Source organism: Mesoplodon bidens (assembly GCF_964165515.1).
Source record: "Mesoplodon bidens genome assembly, chromosome: 12".
Classification (NCBI taxonomy): domain Eukaryota; kingdom Metazoa; phylum Chordata; class Mammalia; order Artiodactyla; family Ziphiidae; genus Mesoplodon; species Mesoplodon bidens.
In genome coordinates, this window is record NC_138168.1 from 85,384,656 (window position 1) to 85,411,911 (window position 27,256).

At 42.0% G+C, this 27,256-nt stretch overlaps 1 protein-coding gene across 3 annotated transcripts in view; it reads left to right on the forward strand.

Moving 5' to 3' along the window:
* SYTL3 (synaptotagmin like 3) overlaps positions 1–27,256 on the forward strand; it is a 90,640-nt gene that overhangs the window by 21,973 nt on the left and 41,411 nt on the right. For all 3 annotated transcript variants that reach the window (XM_081250708.1, XM_081250710.1, XM_081250709.1), the window contains exon 4: positions 4,784–4,848. In XM_081250708.1, coding sequence (XP_081106834.1) covers positions 4,784–4,848 — 65 coding nt within the window. The remainder of the gene's footprint in view (positions 1–4,783; positions 4,849–27,256) is intronic.

Below are 27,256 nucleotides of genomic sequence, written 5' to 3' on the forward strand. Positions count from 1 at the left end.
AGCTCTGTCCAGCTGCAGTAAATTGTTATTTCTTTCATTGACTAATTATCTGCTGTAACAAACCAGGAATCACAAACTCATGGCCAGCAGGCTGCAGACAGCCCCCAGGCCTTGTTTTGTTGGCCTGCTCCATGTCTAATATTTATCATTGTAATGCCTTAAAACGGGGCATGGGTTCTGCAGCTCATGACAGTGCCCACCCCTCTCGTTTCATCCCTTAGCCACTCTCTTCATTTAGAGTGTTTGCTTGGTGCCTGAGTTTGTGATCCCTGCCCCTACACATTTAGAGGGCGTGATGCACATCATGCCTCGGTACCACCAGGGCTCCACCTATGTCGGTCCCACCTTATCCCTTCAGTTCTCAGGGTGCTCCCTGCAGGGGTGGGGATATTCATTCCTCAACCCACATGTAGTCACCAGCCCCACCGTGTCCCTCGGCTGTGCTCGTGGCTGTGGATACAGCACTGAATATGACACGGCGGGGGACCTGCCTTCTCTCTGCAGTTAAGTAGAGTTATTCATGTTTTGCAGGAAGTGATGGTAGCTGCTTGGTTAAAATCGTTTCTTTATCTTCATCTTGATTCTGACTCCTGGTTACCTAGGATTTAATCATAATGATCAGTCTTTTTTCCCATAAGAACATTGAAATCAGATCAACTGAGCTAGTGGATGGAAAAAACCTCATTATTTTGCTTTGTAACTGAAAACCGCCTTAGGTATAAGATTATTTGAAGTAAAAAGAATTTTTTTTCAATTGTATGGGTGCATAGGACCACTTTAGTTGGGAATTACCAAGTGGTTGGACAAGCCAGTACAAAGAAATTCGGTTGATCTTAGTTTTACAATATTTGGCCGCTGCTTTTGGTGTTTTTACAGCTTGTTTGTCCGATAAGCCACCAAGGCTTTATTGAGGCTTCCTTGCCATCAGGGCACTGGTTAGAGCACAGATCTGCCTGGGAGATGTGTGTCTTTAAGTCATTCAAAGAATCCTGGCATGCAGATAAATTTTCTACCTCTTGTTCATTGAATGGTAGAAATACATTAAGCAATTCTAGGGACATGACGCTGACTCTTCTTGGAGCATGAAGCATGTGCTTTGGATGCAACAGCTTACCCACCTGCAGATGCTAGTAATTTGAATGCAAAGTAAAAGTGCAGTCCAGCAGGCCTCTTTGGCTCACTGCTTGCAATAGAAATGAGGTCAGACTATTGAATATCTTTCTGTTAGGGTCCTCCATTCATCGTATTATTGAACTTTTGCATGCTAGAATTTGCAAAGTGCTTTTCAACCGTTATTTCTCTTTTGCTAATGAAATGACAGCGTTAGCAGAGTTCAAGGCTATGAACTTGGATGCTGGAACCTCCAGCAGCTTATCAAGAGCTGTCGATGTACCGTGTGCTTGGTGTTTCTAGTTACAGCGATCCTCATGCAGAGTTCATGGAAAGTCAGACATGGAACTCTAGATCTCTTGCTCTCTTCACCATCCTTGGATTTTGCTTTCTGAGATGGATTTATCAATTGATTGAAAAAGTTTTAAAGGAACAAGTCATGATTCTGTGGGAGAAATTTTAAAGCCATTAATCTGTTGCTGGGTTCAGAAAATGTTCCAAGAAGCTTTCACAGCCAAATTCTGATTGAGTCCTCGGTGAGGGGGGGGAGAAATAATCAATGTTTCCTTTGGTTACCGTGAGTCATGCTACCCTGTGTTGGCCCTAATGAGGGCAGAGACACTGCAAGATCTGCTCACCTCTGTCTTAGACAGTAACAGCCATAAATGGTCCTTCTTGTAACACTTGGGACTTGTGTGGACTGGGAGCCCTTATGAAGGCCATTAGGGAACAAATGCTTATGAAACAGCTGATTCTGCAGAAGTTGTTTGTGGAGATCCAGCTCCAATCTAGTTCTCAAAGGAAACAGCCTCGAATGCAAGAAATACTTGTATGGTTTAGGCCTGTGATACTTTTATCCTTCCATTCTTTAGTCACAGATAAGCCTGAGAGGCCTGTGGGTTTGTGTTCAAATCTGTCCCTGCCAAGGAAGGTCCTGCTTGAATTTCACAAGTAATCCGTTGGGATTCAGTTAGATGATTAGACGGTAACCTTAGATGACTAGCCCTAGGAGATACTAATATTCTACTTTAAATGCTTCTCATATAGGTTCTGAAACCAGGGCTAGAAGAGGACTTTGTAATAAAATGTTGTAAACTGTAATAAAAATAAAAGGTTTATTCGGGCGTTTTCACCTTCCTCTCCTCCGTCCCCTTAGCTGTTCTTCCTTTTTCGTGATTGTGCGTCTACGGGTGTGATTACTCCTCAGTGGTGGCCTGTGTCTGGCTAGCTCACCTGACTGTAATTTCATGGTTTGATTTGCCGCTGAATTCTTAGTTCTGATCTCTCTCAGGTCCAGGCTGAGGCCATGCCCCGCCCCCAGCACCTGTCTCATATATAAATGCTTTTGGTCCCAGGTAATGGGCTGGGGAGCGTGAGAGAGTAGATGCGCTGGAAGGGTCACCACCCCCAGGAAGTGACGTTTGTTTATCAGATGGAGGCCTCCTTGTTTCCACATATGGTTTTCCTCTCCTACTCTCCCCTTAGACTTTGTCCCGCTGTATAAGGATGGAGAAAGCGTCCTCAGAAATAGAGCAGTTGGGGGCTTCCCTGGTGGCGCAGTGGTTGAGTCCGCCTGCCGATTCAGGGGACACGGGTTCGTGCCCCGGTCCGGGAAGGTCCCACATGCCGCAGAGCGGCTAGGCCCGTGAGCCATGGCCGCTGAGCCTCCGCGTCCGGAGCCTGTGCTCCGCAACGGGAGAGGCCACAGCAGTGAGAAGCTCGCGTACCGCAAAAAAAAAAAAAAAAAAAAAAAGCAGTTGTGGGTATGGCACAACTGCTCTATTTCTTTTTTTCCAAAGGAGTGTGAATGCACCCCCCCACCCCCCGTTAATCTCTGCGAACTTTCCCTGGGTTTTGAGCCTCTGCTTGTCTTCAAGTACCAGAGGGGAAAACTTCCGTTGAGGTGCTGAGCTCTCCTTCACGTGTTTTGTGTCGATTTAGTAGATTAGATATCTGAGTTTCTGATTTTACAGATGAAAAGTTTCCCGTCTTTCTAGTGATACATCACAGTTGCATGTTTTATATATCTTTGACTCTGAATGATTGTAACTGATTATCAAAATTCTGTTGCCAAAATTCATAAATGCTCTGCGTATGTTTTCCTTGTTCTGGTCCCTAAGCATTGGGAATAATCATTTGCTTACTAATCAGAGAATATAATAGCTGTTAACAAGATGAAAGGGAGAGGGAGTTGGCTGATGTCTTCTGACAACTAAAGCTCCAGAGAGAAAGATAGGATACTTAAAAAAAAAAAGTAGATTGCAATAGATTTGTGAATTTACTGCATTTGTAAGCATTAACTTAAAATCCATTTGAGATCATGTATAGCCTGAAAGAACCTAATGGAGAATGTATTTCAGTAAGTACTTATAGAAGAGAATTTGACTGAAGTTTTCATTTTTCTTAAATTTGCATGACCTTGGAATTGACAAGTTTTATGGCACATTATTTTAATGGTGTGAATAATTTATAGTATCTGTGTGTTTAACTTTTTATGTCCTGAAAGGCTATTGGTAATTCTACCTTTCTGAAGCTCTTTGAGGTTGAGGGTGGTTTCTTTAGAAATTTGGAAACTTGGAAACTATCAAGAGTAAAACAGGCTTTGGGATTTCAGTTTCAACTGGTGACCGTACAAAGTGCTCCCGTGCTGCTGTGTCTGTGAGTAGGATGGGAGGGGATGTAGAGATGCCCAGGGAGCCGCTGTTAGACCGGCTTCCCAACGAGAGGTCATGTCCCCTGTCTCTCAAGTGGTCCCCAAATCTCCAGTGAGGCCCTTTGATCCCATATCCCAGATTGCAGGTGCTCCCAGGAGACTTCTCAGGTGAATCTGCTCTGTTGGTTCTCGGCAAATGTTGTAGTTATAGCTCAGACTCACCTCAGCCTAACCTGACTGCGGATGGTCTCTTTCTTAGCTAAATAGACAGCGCTGAATGTCTTTGTTGATTCGCCTTCATGCCATTTCTCCCCACCATAAACATGATAAATTGATCATTTTGATGGCAACTTTGTTTCTCCTTGTATATTTATTGTGTTACGTTACATTGACATGCAGGGTAAAACGTACCCCAGTAGAAACTCCAGCTTTGCTGCTTTTAAAAAAATTATCTTTCTTTTTATTTTACTTATTTTTATTTTTTATTGAAGTATAGTTGATTTACAATGTTGTATTCATTTCAGGTGTACAGCAAAGTGATTTGGTTTATATATATATGTATATATATGTATAATATATTCTTTTTTTTTTTTTTTTTGCGGTACGCGGGCCTCTCACTGTTGTGGCCTCTCCCATTGTGGAGCACAGGCTCCGGACGCGCAGGCTCAGCGGCCATGGCTCACGGGCCTAGCCGCTCCGCAGCATGTGGGATCTTCCCGGACCGGGGCACGAACCCGCGTCCCCTGCATCGGCAGGCGGACTCTCAACCACTGTGCCACCAGGGAAGCCCTATAATGTATTCTTATATATATTCTTTTTCAGATTTGCAGCTTTGCTGCTTTCTAGTCAGATCACTTAATCTCTCTGGGAAATCTGTATAATTAGGGACTTGGGCCAGAAATTTGAACTCTGAGGTCCTTTGCCAGACTGATGTTTTGATGATATCTCCCTGCCTTGTATGAGCCAAATACGGCACCACCCACATCTCCCTCTGAGGCTTCCTTTCTGCTTGCTTTTCAGAAATGTGAAAATAAAAACTGGAGAATGGTTCTTTGAGGAACGAGCCAAGAAATTTCCAACAGAAGGTAAATGCTGTCAAAACGTTTACTAAAGTAAAATGACATATTCCCAGTTTAAAAACATTTGGTATTAAGATGTTGGATATGAAGAACTTAACAAGGCATGGTATATGGGCTCCTGTCTGGTCGGCCCTCCTGTTCCTTCTGTCTGAACTTTTCTGTCTCTGCCCCTCAGCTCATGCGGTTTACTGCCTTCACTTGTGGGGTTCCCTCTGTCCCGGCACTTACCCCAACCCTAACTCTGCTGAAATCCACCTGGTTTCCATGAAGTTTCCCTGACTTCTGCTTCTGGGGGTAATGTCTCCCTCTTCCGAAACACCGGTTTGTAAATACGTCTCTTCCATCCTTGTTGAAATGCCTCATATTATATCATGATTTGTGCCGTTCTTTCTCTCCACAAGCAGAAACGGTGCTTTTAAAATCTTATTAGCCCCTTACAGCCCCAAACCTTGATCAAAATGATTGAATGAATAACTGAAGACCACGGTGAGTGAATTGCGTTAGAATTTAGCAGATATTGGTGACTATGGAGTGAGCACATGTGATTCTGTGAGTGGAGGTGTGTATTTGGTTTGTGTACCCCGGATGTCTTATGAAGTACTTGCAAAGTTGACATAATGGTGCAATTAGTAACTGGGACTCAAGGCCATGGAGAAAGCGGGTCGTGCTTCGGTTACAGAAGTGTCACGTCACAGCATGTGAGCTGTGCAGGTAAGAGGATAACTTATTAGGCGAAGGCACCACATGTGTCATCAGAATAGAGCAGAGGCAGCATGCTCTGTACACCCCATCTGTCCACAGTGGTAACACGGGTGGCACCCGTCTCTGATGTGTCACTGTGGGGACTGCACACAGGGGAGCCTGGACTGACCTAGCGGGGATGTGGGTGGCTGGAAACACTTTTTTTTTTTTTCTGGTGGGGGGGGAATAGTAACAGTTTGAGGTGGAGAAATAAGCTATTTAGCCTCAACCAAAGTGTGTGTTGGCACGTAAAGGAAGCCATTCGTCTGAGTGTTGACAATCAGCTTTCATAAAAGCACTGTGCACCGAAATTTAGTCGGCGGTAAATTCTCCCCTGGATTACATTCCCAACTCTTCTTACTCAAGAAAAAGTGATGATTCTGCTGAGTTTATTAGAAATCTGGAGGAATATATAATACTGATGGGAGTGCTCAAGCCAAAAAAAAAAATGCAGTGTCTATGATTTTTGTCTAGACCTGTGTTTCTCAATCCTTTTTTCTCTAGTGTCCTCTCTCTCATTCCCAAACAGCCATGTTAACACTTTTTTCCCCTAAAATTACCAGTCCATGAAAGTTTCATATCCCAGCTATACTGCATAGCTATAGCTCTATAGTTATGTGTGGAGGCCTTTTGGAGCAGGGCACAAACCATTGAGATATCTAAGATGTTTTTCATCTTCCGAGCAGTGTTTGCTCCCTTGGGGCCATCAGCCTATATCCATTGCATCATCTAAGCGAGCAATGGCCGTCTGGAGTCTTCCTATACATTTTTTTTTTTTTTTTTTTTTTTTTTTTTTTTTTGCGGTAAGTGGGCCTCTCACTGTTGCGGCCTCTCCCGTTGCAGAGCACAGGCTCCGGACGTGCAGGCTCAGCAGCCATGGCTCACGGGCCCAGCCGCTCCACGGCATGTGGGATCCTCCTGGACTGGGGCACGAACCCGCGTCCCCTGCATCGGCAGGCGGACTCTCAACCACTGCGCCACCAGGGAAGCCCCCTTCCTATACATTTTATTGTTTTGTTTCTTAAATACTTCTCGGTTGGGAGGCTAGGGTTTTCTTCAGGCGGTAGATAGATTCTCATTTTTTTTTTTCCACATCTAGTCCTAGTGCATAAAAAGTCTGTAGGGAGTGAAGTTCCTGTTATTAAACCAACTCACTGAAGACATCCCAGAATTTTTTTTAATACATTGTAAGTTTCGGTCTCATTACTTCAGATAGGGAAATTGATTTGCAGGCCAGCCTACGTGTGTGCACGTGCATGCACGTGCATGTGTCCAGCACTCTTCCTCTTCTGAGTGAGAGGAAGAAGGAGGTTATCCTGGTGATAGGAACGGGAGGAGGAAAGAGATGAGCCTGACTTCCCGGGTGTCTCGTTCTTGTCCACTGACTTTCCACCAGAGTGAAAACATCAGCGAGGAAAATAATTAGAGGAATGGAAGTCAGCCTAAGCATAAGTCATCCTTTTCCATTTTTGTTGTCTGTTCCCAAGGTATAAAACAAACCAAAGGAAAACGAATCCTTCTCTTCAATGCTTCCTCAAATGCTGCGGTGCCTTATTTTCCTATTGTCCGATTTTAGTAGAGTTGGGCTTGGAAGGCGTGGCGAGGTGAAGAAAAGGGCCGTGTTGGGGGTCACAAGGCGGACTGTGCGCCAGACCACAGGTCGGGGGAGGTGGGGAGGAGGTGAGTCAGCAAAGGTGGTCCAGGCTAGGATGCTGCAGCTTTATCTGGACAGGCGGGAGCTCTACCACACTTATCTCTGTCCCCAAAAGAGATTGAACTGAGTTTGGGGTGCTCTATCAGTTGAGGGCCAGGTAGGAAAACAGAAACCACACAGATTTGAAGAAACAGAATTTAGTTTAGGGAATAGGTTCAACAGGTATCGTTGGAGGACTGGAACGACAAGAGGAGCCCAGCGAGGGAGCCCAGTGATGGTGACTGCAGGCAGCACACACCGCCAGGGCCGCTGCTGAGCGGGTGCTGGTGAAGAGGGAGGGTCAGGCCCCTCCCCACCGACTCCCGGCTCCCTTTCCCACTCCCTGCTGGGCCCTGCTAGGCAGCCAGCTGCCACCTCGTGCTCGGATGTGTTTGAGAAAAAGTGTGATTCTGCGTATTACCTAGTGTGTTGGTTGTAATGGTGTGAACACGGCTCTTTCCAGCCTTCTGCATCCTAAGTGGAAGCTAGGAAAATGAGATGGTGGCTTAAACCATGAAAGGGGACGAGACAGCTCAAATTTGTGCCTCTTTCTAGGCATGAGTTACCTATTGCTGGGTTAAAAATTCCTCCCAAACTTCGTGGGTTAAAACAATTAACATCATTTTATATGGTTTCTATCCTCAGCTGAAGGCTTGCCTGGGTTTGGGGGATCTGCCTTCTGGGGGCTCATGCACGTACCTGGCTAGTTAGTGCCGCTGTTAGCAGCGGGCTTCGGTTCCTCCACGCCTAGACCTCTCCACGGGGCAGTTTGAGGGCCCTCACGACTTGGCGACTGGCTTCCTCCAGGGCAAGTGACCCAAGACAGACCAAGGCAGAGCTCTGCGATCCATCTTCATATTAAAAAAAATTTTTTATTGTGGTGAAATTTATACATGATATGAAATTTACTCTTTTAACCGTTCTTCACTATACAGTTCAATGGCGTTAAGTACATGCACTTGTTCTGCCATCACTACTGTCCATCTTCAGAATTTATCATCCCACGGTCTCCCCTTGCAAAGCCCCTTGTAACCATGATCCTACTTTCTATTTTCTGTCTCCATCTATATCTTTATGACCTAACATCAGAAGTCACACCCTGTCACTTCTGCTGTATCCTATAGGTCAGCTCTATTCAGGGCGGTAGGGACTACACAGGGTGTGGATATCAGGAGGGGGGGAGGACTCACTGGGGCCCTTGAGGAGGCTGGCTACCGCATCCTGTATTCCCTGTCCCAAGCCTGGGACCTCAGAATCCTTCTTCACTCCTCTCTTCCTCCCCACCCCATATCTGGTCAGTCAGCAAATACTGCTATTTCTCCTGCCCCCATCTCTTGAATCTTCCTCTGGCCCTGCATTCCCGCTTCCAGTGCTGCAGCCCCTAGCTCATCTCCGTGACTCCACCTGCTTCCCCACAGTCCATCCTCTGTGAGGGGGGAGATATCTTTTCTCTTTTAAAATAAGTTATTTTCTGATTATAGAAGTAATGCCTATTCATTGCAGAATATTTGGGAAATGCAGGACAACAGACAGAAGGCAATAAAAATCCCACTGCTGGTTAAAACTACTGTTAGTTAGGGACCTCCCTGGAGGTCCAGTAGTTAAGACTCCGCGCTTCCACTGCAGGGACGTGGGTTTGATCCCTGGTGGGGGAACTAAGATCCCACATGTCATGCGCACAGACAAAAAAACCCAAAAAACAAAAAACCCACTGTTAATTGCACACATGTGCACCACACACACACATGCACACACTCTCCTGGCCTTATTTCTAGGTGATCCTGTGCATGTGGGTGCACATACAGACTTAGAAATTTTTTTAAAAAAAATTATTTACTTTTGGCTGTGTTGGTTTTTCATTGCTGCGCACGGGCTTTCTGTAGTTGTGGTGAGTGGGGGCTACTCTTTGTTGCAGTGTGTGGCTTCTCTTGTTGCAGAGCACGGGCTCTAGGTGCACGGGCTTCAGTAGTTGTCGCACGAGGGCTCAGTAGTTGTGAGTTGTGGGCTCTAGAGCGCAGGCTCAGTAGTTGTGGTGCACGGGCTTAGTTGCTCTGCGGCACGTGGGATCTTCCCAGACCAGGGATCGAACCCGTGTTCCCTGCGTTGGCAGGCAGATTCTTAACCACTGCGCCACCAAGGAAGTCCCCAGACTTAGCAATTTTTTGTTTTTTTTTGCGGTACGCGGGCCTCTCATTGTTGGGGCCTCTCCCGTTGCGGAGCACAGACTCCGGACGCACAGGCTCAGCAGCCGTGGCTCACGGGCCCAGCTGCTCCGCGGCATGTGGGATCTTCCCGGACCGGGGCACGAACCTGTGTCCCCTGCATCGGCAGGCGGACTCTCAACCGCTGCGCCACCAGGGAAGCCCTAGACTTAGCAATTTTTAAAGTGTGTTTGTGGTCAGAGTATATATAGGTTTTTATCTTGCTTTTAAAATTCAGCTTAGCATAAACATGTCCTCATGCTACTAAGACCTTCCAACATACATTCACGACTACATAACATATCAGATGGATGTACTACCAACTATTGTTCCCTCTTGTCTGTGAGTGTATCACTGTATTCAGATTATCATATTATAGATAATTCTGCAATGAACAGCCTGTACAGGTATCTTGGCATCTCTGTTCATTTCCTTTGGACAGATTCTTAGAAGGAGAGTGACTGGTCAGACGTGTGAACACTTGAGAGGCTTGACATGTTTTGCCAGACTCCCGTCGGGGAAATGTGCGCTCATTCACCCGACTGTGGCAGGTTCGGGGCCGAGAGCGGCCCCCTCACCACACTCTGGCCCCCATTACATCCTGTTTTCTTGAACGTGATTTCAAGTTATATTTGTGATTTTGTTCTGAATGTAAACCTAATATACATTCATTTAAAAGAAAAATGAAGAAAAGCATAACCATGTTAAAAATATGGTGACTTCACCCTGAGAACTGTTTATAGTTGGTGCATGTCATTTCTGTTATTTGGTGAATATACGTATCCATATATGTATATGGATAACTCTCTACACACACATTTAAAAAAGCATTTAGACTAAGTCATAAGGAATTGATGTTCTTAGGTTTAAAAAAAATTGAATAGAGGCAATTTCATGAGTTGAGCTAATGTGTTTACAAAATGGGGATCAAATGGTATATAGACTTTTATACTGATGTGTCTTCACCTAATAATTTACAAAGAACATTTTTTTCATATCCTTAAATGTCATTTACTATGATTTCTGGTGACTGCATCTCATTCCATCATTGGAATGTGACAGAATTTATTTAACCAAATTGCTATCGTCGTAAAGTTAGGGAATTTCAAGTTTTGTTGTTACATTTTGGGGAGCTTATAATATTATTAAAATAATAAACAGAAGTGCAGTGAACACGCTGGTAGATAAATCCTTGTCATGTCTCTGACTATTTCCAGAAGCAGAAGGACAAGATGAAAGGTTTGGAGCATTGCCTCCAGGAAGGGTGCACCCTTCTTCTTACCAGTAGAAACTATCCTTAAAAATAAACAACAGCAACTTTGTCATCTGGTAAAACCACATTTGTCATCCAAAATAGTTGCTTGCTGTTTACTTTAAATTCTTGTAATGACTAATGGGGTTGAATATTTTCCACCTTTTTGACTTTCTGTAGATGTTCTTCATATTAAGGGTGTTTGCCCTCTTTGGTCTTGTAAGTTGAATATGTATCTTTATGTTTTCTGACATAGAGATTTTTTTTTCCTTGTTGATAGTCACGTCTACATTTTCCTGTATAATTTCTTTTTTTAAAAATTAATTTATTTTTGCTGTGTTGCGTCTTCGTTTCTGTGCGAGGGCTTTCTCTAGTTGTGGCAAGCAGGGGCCACTCTTCATCGTGGTGCACGGGCCTCTCACTATGGCGGCCTCTCGTTGCGGAGCACAGGCTCCCGAAGCGCAGGCTCAGTAGTTCTGGCTCACGGGCCCAGCTGCTCCGTGCCACGTGGGATCCTCCCAGAACAGGGCTCGAACCCGTGTCCCCTGCCTTAGCAGGCAGATTCTCAACCACTGTGCCACCAGGGAAGCCCTAATTTCTTTCTTTTATGCTTAAAGACTCCTTCCTTATCCTGCCATCAGTTGGATATCCATATTTACTTCTAGTTTCTATGTTTTATTTATGTTCAGCTCTTCACAATGCATCAGGAGGCCGGATCTAATTTTACTTTATTCTCCCAAGCATCAGTTTTCTCAGTACAATTTGTTCCATAATCAGTCCCTTCCCCGTTGGTTTGTAACCCAGGGCCATTGATTTGCACAGCTTCAGGGCACTGCTCATCTTGTACCCCAGCCCTGAGCCCTGGCGCGGTGGCGGGGTTGACCGCATGGAATACACAGCCAGATTTTGAATTCTTTGAGGGTATGAGCTGTGAGCAAATGAGTAAGTGAATGAATGAAGCAAGGATGGAGCTGTTTGGAGATAAAAGGTGTTGCTATACATAGTAGTACCCATTGCTGGTGGTGGCACCGACTAGGCACCTAAGAACGAAAACGAGTTCTTTTCCTTTTTGGCATCCAGCAACCTACAGCTAAATTTAATGTCCAGTTGAAGTAATTCCAGGAATCAGTATGCCCTCTGTCACCCAATTTCCTTCTTTTATGCTTCTACTTGTCTCTTTTAATGGTCCTATTGGATATGTGCCATTTAAGATAAATGCTCCCCACATTTCCCTCAAAAATAGATAAGGTGTAAGTAATAATCCACTGAAGAAGAATAGGTATTAATTGTGGTAGTTTGTTTTGCTAATTTTCCAACCATTAACAAGATTTAAAGGGCTTCCCAGGTGGCGCAGTGGTTGAGAGTCCGCCTGCCGATGCAGGGGACATGGGTTCGTGCCGCGGTCTGGGAAGATCCCACATGCCGCGGAGCGGCTGGGCCTGTGAGCCATGGAACTGAGCCTGTGCGTCTGGAGCCTGTGCTCCGCAACGGGAGAGGCCACAACAGTGAGAGGCCCCCATACCGCAAAAAAAAAAAAAAAAAAGATTCAAAACGAAAAAATTAGCCCCAGTTCTCCATTTTTGCAGGGAGATGATATGAAAAGTTTTTAAATACTTTGCTTTCCTTAAAAATTTTTTTTTCTGATTATAGACTGGCTTTTTTTTTCCTCTAAGATCTTGTAATTTAATATTTAGTTTTGTTTTCTTAATTCCTTATATACCATAGTTGCATTTCATCTGTGGTATATCAGAGTGATCAAAATACACAGATTTTCAAGGGCATCCAGGGCGTCTTTAGGCAGCTCCCTGCCCTTCCGTTACTGTTATCTCCCCCTCCACTCTCAGGCATTTGGAATCTCCCTGCAGAGGGTTTTACTGCTGCTTCTGAGGCCCCTGCTCCAGGATCAGCTGAGGGCTCTTTCATATTAAATTCAAAGTTCCTGATTCAGTGGACCAGGTGGGACCCAAGAGTATATACAGACATCCCGTGATATCCACGTGGTTTGGGTCCAGTACCCCTTGGGTACCAAAATCTGAGGATGCCCAAGTCCCTTATATGCAATGGTGTAGTATTTTTATATAACCTGTCCACATCCTCCCATATACTTTAAATCATCTTTAGATTCCTTATAATACCTAATACAATGTAACTATTATGTAAATAGTTGTAAATGCAATATAAATACTATGTAAGTAGTTTCCAGTGTGCCACAAATTCAAGTTTTGCTTTTTGGAACTTTCTGGAATTTTCTGAAAGTTTTCCACCGAGGTTGGTTGAATACAGATGTAGACCCTGTGGACACAGGGTCCGACTATATTTAACAAGTCCCCAGGTAATTCTTCTTATGCACTTTAAGTTTGAGAGGCGCTGGTAAAGTAGCAAATTTAATGAACGATTGTGATGGAACTTTTCTAGGTCACTAATAACTAGAAAACAAACTAAAACCCATCTTTACTTACTCTTTTGGCATCTGCTAAGCATATAAAGATAGTGCCCTCTTCTGGCTCCTTGCTGTACAGGTACATGTTTTTACTTTATTCTTTAAAAAAATTATTTTTACAACCCTGACATTTTATGACTTGATAATTGAGTTTAAAAGCAGAAAGGTCATGGCACTAATACTTTTAATACTAGTACTTTTCAAGTTTCAAAATGATCAAATGTGATGTATAAACAATATATTGTGGTTTTTGCTCTATTGTCAATAATTGGGGAAATCATGTAGGAAGGCTTCACTTTAGACAGAGCCTCTGTTAATGGTCTTGGGGACCTACTATATAACTAACCAGGATGATACTATGCCTAATAATTATGAAGGGAAATAACTTTTCTCTCCCCTTCTCAGTGGTGAATGTGATTCAGTTCTTGGTGTGACTTTTCAGTTTTATTCTTGGATGTAGTCCATCTGATTGCAGGGCCATCATGACAGCATCTGGCTGGCTGTGTGTGCCTGAAACACTCAGGTTTGTGAATTAAAAGAAGTGGGTACCAGTATGTATGTAGTGACTCTGTCACAAGGCCCTGCCTTTATCGCCTCTCTACTTATTGGCTCAGAAAAGCCCCTCCTCCGCAATTTAGAGGATTCTACAAAAATGATTCAGGCAAGCTTTCTGTAAGTTCCAAATGCAGTGCCTAGTGCTTACTTGCATGAGAGGGTGTCTTTATGAAATCATGTTTATTTCCAGGTATAAACTTTTGCATATGCTTTTGTCTTATTTTAAAGAAAATGTGGCATTTTACTCGGTTGAATATTTTCTTCTCACTACTCTCTTTAGGAGGAAAAGACAAAATAGGTACCCAGAAAAGAGTGTGGTGAAATGATTTTCAGAAGAAGTGATTTTCCCAGATGATTGGATTGCTTCTCACATCCCTGACAGATGTTTGGACTGGACCATTTAAACTGGTTAGAACAGAAACTATCCAGTCAGATTATGGTTAATGCAGTGAAGTAAGACCTTGACCTTCGAACTTTGTTTTCAACCCGTGTTTCTAGGTGATAATCTTCTGGAGGCAGGCTCTTGAGTTTGGTTGTCTTTGGTTGCATATGATGCCTTTGAGTTTGTCCATAGCAGCAACTCAAAAATGGAGTTGTTGGGCTTCCCTGGTGGCGCAGTGGTTGAGAGTCCACCTGCCGATGCAGGGGACACGGGTTCGTGCCCCGGTCCGGGAGGATCCCACATGCCGCAGAGCGGCTGGGCCCGTGAGCCATGGCCGCTGAGCCTGCGCGTCCGGAGCCTGTGTTCCGCAGCGGGAGGGGCTACAACAGTGAGAGGCCCGCGTACCGCAAAAAAAAAAAAAAAAAATTGATCTGTTTAGACTGTCCAAGTTCCTTTGAAACTATCATTTCACCCCAGATATATATTTTTTGTATCTCAAATATTCGCCAGGAGACTAGGGCTTCCCTGCTGCCTTCTGAGCCCCAGTGCTCCTACCAGGACCATTTCTCTGCCTCTCCCGCTATCCTCCATGATCTGTCCACTACCCCTTGATAATGAGACCGTCTAGGCAGCCCACGTCTTTGGTACTGAATTGTCAAGACCAACTTGCTCTCTGTCATCACTTTTCCTATTTAAATGAACAGAATGGGAAACCAAGGTGAAATAGTTGAATACGATTTCTGAATTCAGAATTCATATGTTTACATGTTTAGACTAAAATACTGACTAGGGTAGTTTCCAGGGAGTATCTTGACAGTCGGATAGTAAACTCTTTATATGAATACATTTTTTAAAAGACCAGACGCACATATACTTAAACAAGAAATCATTTTATTTTATTTTATTTAGGTATTTAGTCTTTATTCTGAAGCTGATAGACAACAGTTTTTTTAATTTATTTTTTTATACAGCAGATTCTTAATTAGTCATCAATTTTATACACATCAGTGTATACATGTCAATCCCAATCGCCCAATTCAGCACACCACCACCAGCACCACCCCCGTGGCTTTACCCCCTTGGTGTCCATACGTTTGTTCTCTACATCTGTGTCTCAATTTCTGCCCTGCAAACCAGTTCATCTGTACCGTTTTTCTAGGTTTCACATATATGCGTTAATATACAATATTTGTTTTTCTCTTTCTGACTTACTTCACTCTGTATGACAGTCTCTAGATCCATCCACGTCTCAACAAATGACCCAATTTCATTCCTCTTAATGGCTGAGTAATATTCCATTGTATATATGTACCACATCTTCTTTATCCATTTGTCTGTCGATGGGCGTTTAGGTTGCTTCCATGACCTGGCTATTGTAAATAGTGCTGCAATGAACATTGGGGTGTGTGTGTCTTTTTGAATTATGGTTTTCTCTGGGTATATGCCCAGTAGTGGGATTGCTGGGTCATATGGTAATTCTATTTTTAGTTTTTTAAGGAACCTCCATACTGTTCTCCATAGTGGCTGTATCAATTTACATTCCCTCCAACAGTGCAAGGGGTTTCCCTTTTCTCCACACCCTCTCTAGCATTTGTTGTTTGTAGATTTTCTGATGAAGCCCATTCTAACTGGTGTGAGGTGATACCTCATTGTAGTTTTGATTTGCATTTCTGTAATAATTAGTGATGTTGAGCAGCTTATCATGTGCTTTTTGGCCATCTGTATGTCTTCTTTGGAGAAATGTCTGTTTAGATATTCTGCCCAGTTTTGGATTGGGTTATTTGTTTTCATAATATTGAGCTGTGTGAGCTGTTTATATATTTTGGAGATTAATCCTTTGTCCATTGATTCGTTTGCAAATATTGTCTCCCATTCTGAGGGTTGTCTTTTCGTCTTGTTTATGGTTTCCTTTGCTGTGCAAAAGCTTTTAAGTTTCATTAGGTCCCATTTGTTTATTTTCATTTTTATTTCCATTCCTCTAGGAGGTGGATCAAAAAAGATCTTGCTGTGATTTATGTCAAAGAGTGTTCTTGCTATGTTTTCCTCTAAGAGTTTTATAGTGTCCGGTCTTACATTTAGGTCTCTAATCCATTTTGAGTTTATTTTTGTGTATGGTGTTAGGGAGTGTTCTAATTTCATTGCTTTACATGAAGCTGTCCAGTTTTCCCAGCACCACTTATTGAAGAGACTGTCTTTTCTCCATTGTATATCCTTGCCTCCTTTGTCATAGATTAGTTGACCATAGGTGCGTGGGTTTATCTCTGGGCCTTCTATTCTGTACCATTGATCTAGAGTTCTGTTTTTGTGCCAGTATCATATTGTCTTGATTACTGTAGCTTTGTAGTATAGTGTGAAGTCAGGGAGTCTGATTCCACCAGCTCCATTTTTTTCCCTCAAGACTGCTTTGGCTATTTGGGGTCTTTTGTGTCTCCATACAAATTTTAAGATTTTTTGTTCTAGTTCTGTAAAAAATGCCATTGGTAATTTGATAGGGATTGCATTGAATCTGTAGATTGCTTTGGGTAGTATAGTCATTTTCCCAATATTGATTCTTCCAATCCAAGAACATGGTATATCTCTCCATCTGTTTGTATCATCTTTAATTTCTTTCATCAGTGTCTTATAGTTTTCTGCATACAGGTCTTTTGTCTCCCTAGGTAGGTTTATTCCTAGGTATTTTATTCTGTTTGTTGCAATGGTAAATGGGAGTGTTTCCTTAATTTCTCTTTCAGAGTTATCATCATTAGTATATAGGAATGCAAGAGATTTCTGTGCATTAATTTTTTTATCCTGCAACTTTACCAAATTCATTGATTAGCTCTAGTAGTTTTCTGGTGGCATCTTTAGGATTCTCTATGTATAGTATCATGTTATCTGCAAAGAGTGACAGTTTTACTTCTTCTTTTCCAGTTTGTGTTCCTTTTATTTCTTCTCTGATTGCTGTGGCTAGAACTTCCAAAACTATGTTGAATAATAGTGGTGAGAGTGGACATCCTTGTCTTTTTCCTGATCTTAGGGGAAATGCTTTCAGTTTTTCACCATTGAGAATGATGTTTGCTGTGGGTTTGTCATATATGGCCTTTATTATGTTGAGGTAGGTTCCCTCTGTGCCCACTTTCTGGAGAGTTTTTATCATAAATGGGTGTTGAATTTTGTCAAAAGCTTTTTCTGCATCTGTTGAGATGATCATATGGTTTTTATTCAATTTGTTAATATGGTATATCACACTGATTGATTTGCGTATATTGAAGAATCCTTGTATCCCAGGGATAAACCCCACTTGATCATGGTGTGTGATCCTTTTAATGTGGTGTTGGATTCTGTTTGCTAGTATTTTGTTGAAGGGTTTTGCATCTATATTCATCAGTGATATTAATCTGTAATTTTCTTTTTTTGTAGTATCTTTGTCTGGTTTTGGTATCAGGGTGATGGTGGCCTCATAGAATGAGTTTGGGAGTGTTCCTTCCTCTGCAGTTTTTTGGAAGAGTTTGAGAAGTATGAGTGTTAGCTCTTCTCTAAATGTTTGGTAGAACTGACCTGTGAAACCATCTGGTACTGGACTTTTGTTTGTTGGAAGATTTTTAATCAGAGTTTCAGTTTCATTACTTGTGATTGGTCTGTTCATATTTTCTATTTCTTCCTGATTCAGTCTTGGAAGGTTATACCTTTCTAAGAATTTGTCCATTTCTTCCAGGTTGTCCATTTTATTGGCATAGAGTTGCTTGTAGTAGTGTCTTAGGATGTTCTGTATTTCTGCGGCGTCTGTTGTAACTTCTCCTTTTTCATTTCTAATTTTATTGGTTTGAGTCCTCTCCCTCTTTTTCTTGATGAGTCTGGCTAATGGTTTTTCAAATTGTTTATCCTCTCAAAGAACCAGCTTTTAGTTTTATTTATTTTTGCTATTGTTTTCTTTGTTTCTATTTCATTTATTTCTGCTCTGATCTTTATGATTTCTTTCCTTCTGCTAACTTTGGGTTTTGTTTGTTCTTCTTTCTTTAGTTCCTTTAGGTGTAGTGTTAGATTGTTTATCTGAGATTTTTCTTGTTTCTTGAGGTAGGCTTGTATAGCTATAAACTTCCCTCTTAGAACTGCTTTTGCTGCATCCCATAGGTTTTGGATCATCGTGTTTTCATTTTCATTTGTCTCTAGGTATTTTTTGATTTCCTCTTTGATTTTTTCAGTGATCTCTTGGTTATTTAGTAATGTATTGTTTAGCCTCCATGTGTTTGTGTTTTTTACATTTTTTTCCCTGTAATTCATTTCTAATCTCATAGCGTTGCGGTTAGAAAAGATGCTTGATATGATTTCAATTTTCTTAAATTTACTGAGGCTTGATTTGTGACCTAAGATGTGATCTATCCTGGAGAATGTTCCATGCACACTTGAGAAGAAAGTGTAATCTGCTGTTTTTGGATGGAATATCCTATAAATATCTATTAAATCTATCTGGTCTATTGTGTCATTTAAAGCTTCTGTTTCCTTATTTATTTTCATTTTGGTTGATCTGTTCATTGGTGTAAGTGAGGTGTTAAAGTGCCCCCCTAATATTGTGTTACTGTCAGTTTCCTCTTTTATACCTGTTAGCAGTTGCCTTATGTATTGAGGTGCTCCTATGTTGGGAGCATATATATTTAAAATTGTTATATCTTCTTGGATTGATCCCTTGATCATTATGTAGTGTCCTTCCTTGTCTCTTATAACATTCTTTAAAGTCTATTTTATCTGATATGAGTATTGCTACTCCAGTTTTCTTTTGATTTCCATTTGCATGGAATATCTTTTTCCATCCCCTTACTTTGTCTGTATGTGTCCCTAGGTCTGAGTTGGGTCTCTTGTAGACAGCATATATATGGGTCTTGTTTTTGTATCCATTCAGCAAGCCTGTGTCTTTTGGTTGGAACATTTAATCCATTCATGTTTAAGGTAATTATTGATATGTATGTTCCTATGACCATTTTCTTAATTGTTTTGGGTTTGTTTTTGTAGGTCCTTTTCTTCTCTTGTGTTTCCCACTTAGAGAAGTTCCTTTAGCATTTGTTGTAGAACTGATTTGGTGGTGCTGACTTCTCTTAGCTTTTGCTTGTCTGTAAAGCTTTTGATTTCTCCATCGAATCTGAATGAGATCCTTGCCAGGTAGGGTAATCTTGCTTGTAGGTTCTTCCCTTTCATCACTTTAAGTGTATCATGCCACTCCCTTCTGGATTGTAGAGTTTCTGCTGAGAAATCAGCTGTTAACCTTATGGGAGTTCCCTTGTATGTTATTTGTTGTTTTTCCCTTGCTGCTTTCAAGAATTTTTCTTTGTCTTTAATTTCTGCCAGCTTGATTACTATGTGTCTTGGCATGTTTCTCCTTGGGTTTATCCTGTATGGGACTCTCTGTGCTTCCTGGACTTGAGTGGCTATTTCCTTTCCCATGTTAGGGAAGTTTTCGACTATAATCTCTTCAAATATTTTCTTTGGTCCTTTCTCTGTCTGTTGTCCTTCTAGGTCCCCTATAATGTGAATGTTGTTGCATTTAATGTTGTCCCAGAGGTCTCTTAGGCTGTCTTCATTTCTTTTCATTCTTTTTTCTTTATTCTGTTCTGCAGCAGCGAATTCCACCACTCAGTCTTCCAGGTCATTTATCTGTTCTTCTGCCTCAGTAATTCTGCTATTGATTCCTTCTAGTGTAGTTTTCATTTCAGTTATCATGTTGCTCATTTCTGTTTGTTTGTTCTTTAATTCTTTTAGGTCTTTGTTAAACATTCCTTGCATCTTCTTGATCTTTGCCTCCATTCTTTTTCCGAGGTCCTGGATCATCTTCACTATCATTATTCTGAATTTTTTTTCTGGAAGGTTGTCATCTCCACTTCATTTAGTTGTTTTTCTGGGGTTTTATCTTGTTCCTGCCTGTGGTACATAGCCCTCTGCCTTTTCATCTTGTCTATCTTTCTGTGAATGTGGTTTTTGTTCCACAGGCTGCAGGATTGTAGTTCTTCTTGCTTCTGCTGTCTGCCCTCTGGTGGATGAGGCTATTCAAGAAATCATTTTAAATTGAAGAACTCCAGATTCATTTTTTTATTGTTTTTAAATATACATAATATAAAATTTATGATTTTAACTCTTTCTAAGTGTACAGTTCAGTAGCATTAGTAACTTTTCATTGTTCTTTAACCACTACCACCATCTATCTCTAGAACGTTTTCCTCTTGCAAAACTGCAGCTCTGTACCCATTAAACGCCTCCACCCCTTCCGCCCCCCTCTTGCAGCCCCTGACAACCACCCTTCTACTTTCTGTCTCTATGATTTTGATTACTCTAAGTAGCTCATAAAAGTGGAATCATAATATATTTGTCCTTATTTCATTTAGCATGTCTTCAAATTTTATCCATGTTGTAGCATATATCAGCATTTTATTCCTTTGCAAGACTGAATGATATTTCATTGGATGTATATCCCACATTTTGTTTATCCATTCATGTATCAGTGGACACTTGGGTTGCTTCTACCTTTTGGCTATTATGAATAATGCTTCTATGAACATTGAAATATCTGTTCAAGTCCCTGCTTTCATGTCTCTTGTGTTTTTACCCAGAATTGGAATTGCTGGATCAAATGGTAATTCCATGTTTAATTTTTGGAGGAACTGCCATTTTGTTTTTCCCTAGTGGCCGCCCCATTTTATGTTCCTACTAGGAATTCACAAGGGTTCCAATTTCTCCATATCTATGCTAACACTTGTTTTCTCTTTTTTATTGTTGTTGTTGTTGTGTAAGAGCCATTGTAATGGGTATGAGGTGATATCTAATTGTGGTGGTTGTTTTAGTCATTCAGTCTGCCTTTATTGGGTATCTACAAGCCTGACATTTATTCATTTCTGTGTATGGATTCTTTTTTTTTCTTGACGATTTCACTATATATATGTGTGTGTGTGTATGTGTGTATCTCAAATGTTTACCACCATAAAGTTTGTTAACACATCCTTCACTTAAGTACCATTTTGTTGTTGTCGTGGTGAGAACATTAATGCTCTACTCAAAGCACCTTTCAAGTGTACACGTAGTATTGTTAACTATAGTCACCATGGTCACTATATGTTAGATCCCCAGAACTTACTCATCTTATAAGTGAACGTTGGTAGCCTTTGCCCAACATCTCCCCGTTTCCCCCAGCCCTCAGCTCTTGGCAACCACCATTCTCCTCCATTTCTACAAGTTCAGTGGTTTTAGATTCCACATATAATTGACATCACGTGATATTTGTCTTTCTTTGACTTATTTCACTTAGCTTAGTGCTATCAGGGTCTTTCCATGTTGTTGCATATATCAGGATTTCCTCTTATATGGCTGAATAATATTTCATCCTGTGTGTGTGTGTGTGTGTGTGTATATGCCACATTTTCTTTATTCATTTATCTATTGATGTTTACTTAGACTGTTTCCATGTCTTGGCTATTGTGAATAATGCTGCAATGAACATGGGACTGCAGATGTCTCCTTAAAATAGTAATTTCATCTCCTTTGGATATGTACCCATAAGTGGGATTGCTGGATCATGTAGTAGTTCTATTTTTAAAGAAATAAACTGAGGAAACTCCATACTGTTTTTCCATAGTGGCTATATCATTGTGGTTTTGATTTACATTTCCCTAATGATTAGTGATGTTTAATATCTTTTCATCTGCTTATTGGGCCATTTCTATGTCTTCTTTGGAGAAATGTATATTCAAGTCTTTGCCCATATTTGAATTGGGTTGTTTTGTTTGTTTCTTGAAAAAGAAGAAGAAAGCTGGAAGACTCATACTTCCTGATTTCAGAACTTACTGCAAAGCCACAGTAATCCAAAGAGTGAGGCCCTGGCATAAGGGCAGACATGTAGACCAGTGGAATAGAATAGAGATCCCAGAACAAAACTCTTGTGCATACGATTAAGTGACTTTTTTTAATCGAAGTGTAGTTGATGTACAATATTATATAAGTTACAGGTGTACAGCATAGTGATTCACAATTTTCAAAGGTTATACTCCATTTATAGTTATTATAAAATGTTGGCTATATTCCCTGTGTTGTATAGTCAAGTGATTTTTGACAAGGGTGCCAATATCATTCAATGGGGAAAGGACAGCCTTTTCAATAAAGGGTGCTGGGAAAACTGGATGTGTATGTGTAAAAGAATGAAGTTAGACTCTTACCTAACACCGTAAACAAAAGTTAACTCAAAGGATCAAAGACCTAAAAATAAGACCTAAAACTATAAAACTCTTAAAACAAGGGGAAAGAAGACATTGGCTTTGACAATGATTTTTTTTCTTAATTGAAGTATAGTTGATTTACAATGTTGTGTTAGTTTCAGGTGTACAGCAAAGTGATTCAATTTCATATGTATATTCAGTTTCATATATATTCATATATATAATTCTTTTCAAATTCTTTTCCATTATAGCTTATCATAAGATATTGAGTATACTTCCCTGTGCTGTACAGTAGGTCCTTGTTGTTTATCTATTTTATATATAGTACTGTGTATCTGTTAATCCCAAACTCCTAGTTTATCCCTCCCTACCCCCCTTTCCCCTTTGGTAACCATAAGTTTGTTTTCTATGTCTGTGAATCTGTTTCTGTTTTGAAAATAAGGTCATTTGTAATTGAGAAAAAAGATTCCACATATAAGTGATACATATTTTATTCATTTTCTCTGTCTGACTTACTTCGCTTAGTATGATCATCTCGAGGTCCATCCACATTGCTGCAAATGGCATTATTTCATTCTTTTTTAATGGCTGAGTAATACTCCACTGTATATATGTACCGCATCTTCTTTATCTGTTCATCTGTCAATGGATACTTAGGTTGTTTCCATGTTTGGCTATTGTGAATAGTGCTGCTATGAACATTGGGATGCATGTATCTTTTTGAATTAGCATTTTCTCTGGATATATGCCCAGTAGTGGGATTGCTGGGTCATATGGTAATTCTATTTTTAGTTTCTTAAGGAACCTCCATACTGTTCTCCATAGTGGCTGTATCAATTTACATTCCCACCAACAGTGCAAGAGGGTTCCCTTTTCTCCACACCCTCTCCAGCATTTATTGTTTCTAGATTTTTTGATGGTGGCCATTCTGACCTGTGTGATGTGATACCTCATTGTAGTTTTGATTTATATTTCTCTAATAATTAGTGATGTTGAGCATTTTTTCATGTGCCTATTGGCCATTTGTGTATCTTCTTTGGAAAAACGTCTGTTTAGGTCTTCTGCCCATTTTTTCATTGGATTGTTTTTCTTGATATTGTTGTATGAACTGTTGATATATTTTGGAAACTAAGCCCTTATCAGTCTCATCGTTTGCGAATATTTTCTCCCAGTCTGTAGGTTGTCTTTTGTTTATGGCTTCCCTTGCTTTGCAAAAACCAAGTTTGACAAGGTCCCATTTGCTTATTTTTGCTTTTATTTCTATTGCCTTAGGAGACTGACCTAAGAAAACATTGCTACGACTTATGTCAGAGAATATTTGCCTATGTTCTCTTCTAGGAATTCTGTTGTGTCATGTCTTATATGTAAGTCTTTTTAAGGCATTTTGAGTTTATTTTTGTGTATGGTGTGAGGGAGTGTTCTAACTTAGTTGATTCACATGTGGCTGTCCAACCTTCCCAACACCACTTGCTGAAGAGACTGTCTTTTCTCCATTGTATATTCTTGCCACCTTTTTCAAAGATTAATTGACCGTAGTTGTGTGGGTTATTTCCAGGCTCTCTATTCTGTTTCATTGATCCATATGTCTGTTTTTGTGCTAATATCATGCTGTTTTGATTACTGTAGCTTTGTAGTATTGTCTGAAGTCTGAGAGGACAGTGATTTCTCAGATATGATACGAAAGGCACAGGCAACAGAAAAAAGAAATAGATAAACTAGACTTCATCAAAATGAAAAACTTTTGTGCATCAAAGGATATTATCAACAGAGAAAAGTCAGCCCATGAAATGGGAGAAAATATTTGGAAATCGCATATCTGATAAGGGATTAATATCTAGAATCTTTAGGATAGAGAACTCTTAAAACCCACATTCAATTTTTAGAGAAAATTAAAGGCTGTGGAAAAGCAGTTTATACCCAGTTATCCCCAGGTTCGCACCATGCCTGGTCCAGTTACCTTCAACCTTAAGTGTCTCTTTGTGGAAGAGTTACTGCCCAGATCTTGAAGATTATTATTAACACAGAAGCCATCCAGAATTTCTGCTGATAGAATACAGGGAGCTTAACTAAAGGGAAAAATTATTTTTCTTTCTTGCAGCTAAGCAGAAGAGTAATGTCTAGTGGCAGAAGGACACTGGATGAGATACACTTTCTGCCAACAGGATTACAAATCTATTATTAATTTCAGTTCTTGTGGAAGGCATTGGTGGCTGACGCGCAGTTTTGCACTGTATCTCCTTTCATCCTGGAATGATGTCTTGGCTCCAGTGCTATCTAAGCTGAAACTTCTATAAGGGCTAAAATATACCTAAAAGGCTCTGGAATCCTGCTCTGAAACCATTTATGACAGGATATCAAGATTCTTCACATTCTGAGGGATTTTTTACATCAATTTTTTTTAGAAATTTTTCCACCTTGCATAAGTGAGCCAAAGGTTGGTTTAAAACTTTATTGTCCTAGAGACCTTTTCTTTCCTATGAAAGAAAAAAGTCCTGAAACAGATTATAATTGTCCAATACCTCCCTACCCCCCGCCAACACACACACCGAACCTCTGGTTTTAGTCACCTTTTTCTAGCATTTGGAGGGTACTTAAGCTCCAGTGTAGGCCAACCCTCAGGACTGTCACATACAGTTTTACAGGTTGGGCACTGTACAAGAGAGCCACATCTGAGGGGCTACTGTTCACATCATAGACGTCCCAGGTTTGTGTGTTTATTGTGATGATTTTTCTGGAAGATGCAGCAAAATGTGTTGTTCTAACAAAATCCATATATTACAACCAACTCTTAGGGGGTGGACAAAGCGTCTTGATGAAGGAGTGTATTTGTATAGTTCCCAGGGAGGCTCTGTGTGGGTAGACCTACCTGCGCTTTGCTTTGGGTCACACCTGGAACTGCACGGTATGGTTTCCTACGAAGGATGCTTCTCTCCCGCTCCATGAGCCCCAGCAGAGAGGAGGCTCTGGGCCCGGCCACCCTTCCGCTTGTTGGCCCCGTCTGTCCGCTCCACAACTGTCCGACATGGCTCTCTGGGTGTCCGTGACCTTCCGTAGTGAAGGGCTTCTGTGGGGCCTTACAATGTAGGAGGGGAAGGTAACGACCATGTCTTGGAAGAAGACTAAGCTGCACAGATCCCACGCTTCAGGGTGTGAGGCCCCTCAGCCGCCTATGACCATGCGATGTGGCTGGTCGACAGAGTTGCACTGGGGCGTTCCAGGGAGTCTGCCCTGTGCCCTCTTTCCTGGGAACCATGTCACCCCAGGGAGAAGTGTCGGGGTGACAGGGCATGGCATCTGTGGCAGGACCTGAGGCCCAGGGTGCTGGCTGGTAGGCAGCTGGTGTTCTCGGCTGGTGTCACAGTGGAGCCTTGCTCAAGATGGGTATCCATTCCAGAGGACTTTTTATGAGCACCTGAAGTATGTTGCCTTATCCCTATTGTTTTTAGATGGAGAAGTAGATACAGAAGTAGATACGGTATATACAGTAGTACTTAGATGTATAATGATGTGCCTGTGCCATTTGCAGGTTGGTTTTTGATCTAGAAGCCTCTGCTCTGCCCTGTGGTTCATGGGGATGCTTACAGCATCCTAAGCTCCTGCTTATGAGCAGAGGTTGTGTCCCGTTATCCTTATCTCTGTAAAGAGCCCATGTGTATTACATGCAATTAATGTGAACAAATGGATGAAATTAGGCCAAGTGGTGAAAAAAGGATGACCTTCTTTCATCCATATTTGGTACGGCTTATTAAATGATGTCACGCTTATTGTTAAAATAGTGTTGGTTTCTATTGTTGTCATTTATTGTAACCACCTCTGCATGGCAAGCCCTCTGCTGGGTGCTGGGGACACTGAGATGCATAAGACAAGGCCCGTGTCCTCAAAGTTTTCACCGTCTAGTGGGGGAGACAGACATATATGCCAGTGATTGTGGTGCAGTCAGAGGAATTTCAAAGCCAGTGTGCATGGCACCCACGAGGAGACTAGCCTGGTGAGGACAGGCCTAGAATCTGGAGAATAAACCACTAGAAGGACAGAGCAAGTGGTGTGGAAGAGGTGCAGTCTCGTGGGTGTGGGGCATCAGGGAAGTGCAGCTTCAGCTGGACCTGCAAATGGGACGGGGGTGGCAGCAGGTGGCACTGGACAGGTCAGTAGGGACCGAATCACACGGGACCTCTGTAGTAGTTTTCCCCGGCTGCTGTAACAAAGTGCAGACTGGGTGGCTTTGAACAGCAGAGATGTGTTGTCTCACAGTTCTGGAGGCTGGAAGTCCAAAGTCAAGTTGTCAGAGGGACCATGCTTCCTCTGAGGGCTCTCAGGTTGGGGAGAATCTCTCGCTGCCTCTTCCAGCTCCTGTCGGTTCCCCATGACCCTTGGTGTTCCCTTGGCTTGTGGACACACCACTCCAGTCTCTGCCTCTGTTGTGACACCACCATCGCCTCCTTACCTTTCCTCTGTGCCTGTCAGCCTCTGTGTCCAAATCTTCCCTTTTTACAAGGACACCGGTCCTATTGGCTCAGGACCCGCCCTAATGTCCTCAGCTGAACTTGATCTGCAAAGACTGTCTCCAAATAAGGTCACATTTGCAGTTGCCTGTGGGTAGGGCTTCAACATATCTTTTCATAGGGGACACAGCTCACCCCGAAGCGGCTTTCTTATGCTGGTCGAAGTTTCTTTTGTAGCCACTTGGGCTGTGAGTTGCTAACAGAGGTCAGGACGTCGTGTGTGCTCCGGAGGGTGGGTGGCAGCAGGGGGAGCTGAGCCCTGGACCCGTTGCACAATACCCGCGAGCCTCAGTGTTCACTTACAGAACTGGGATGACACCTGTGACGAACCATGGAGCAAATGCACGCAGAGTGCCCCGCACAGCCCCTGGCGGACAGGCAGCTTCTAATAAATGCCACTGCGCCTCCCTGAATGTGCCCCGAAGCCTAGGATCCTGGGGGCCCTGGCCCACAGCTGCTCCCTGTGAAGCCTAACGA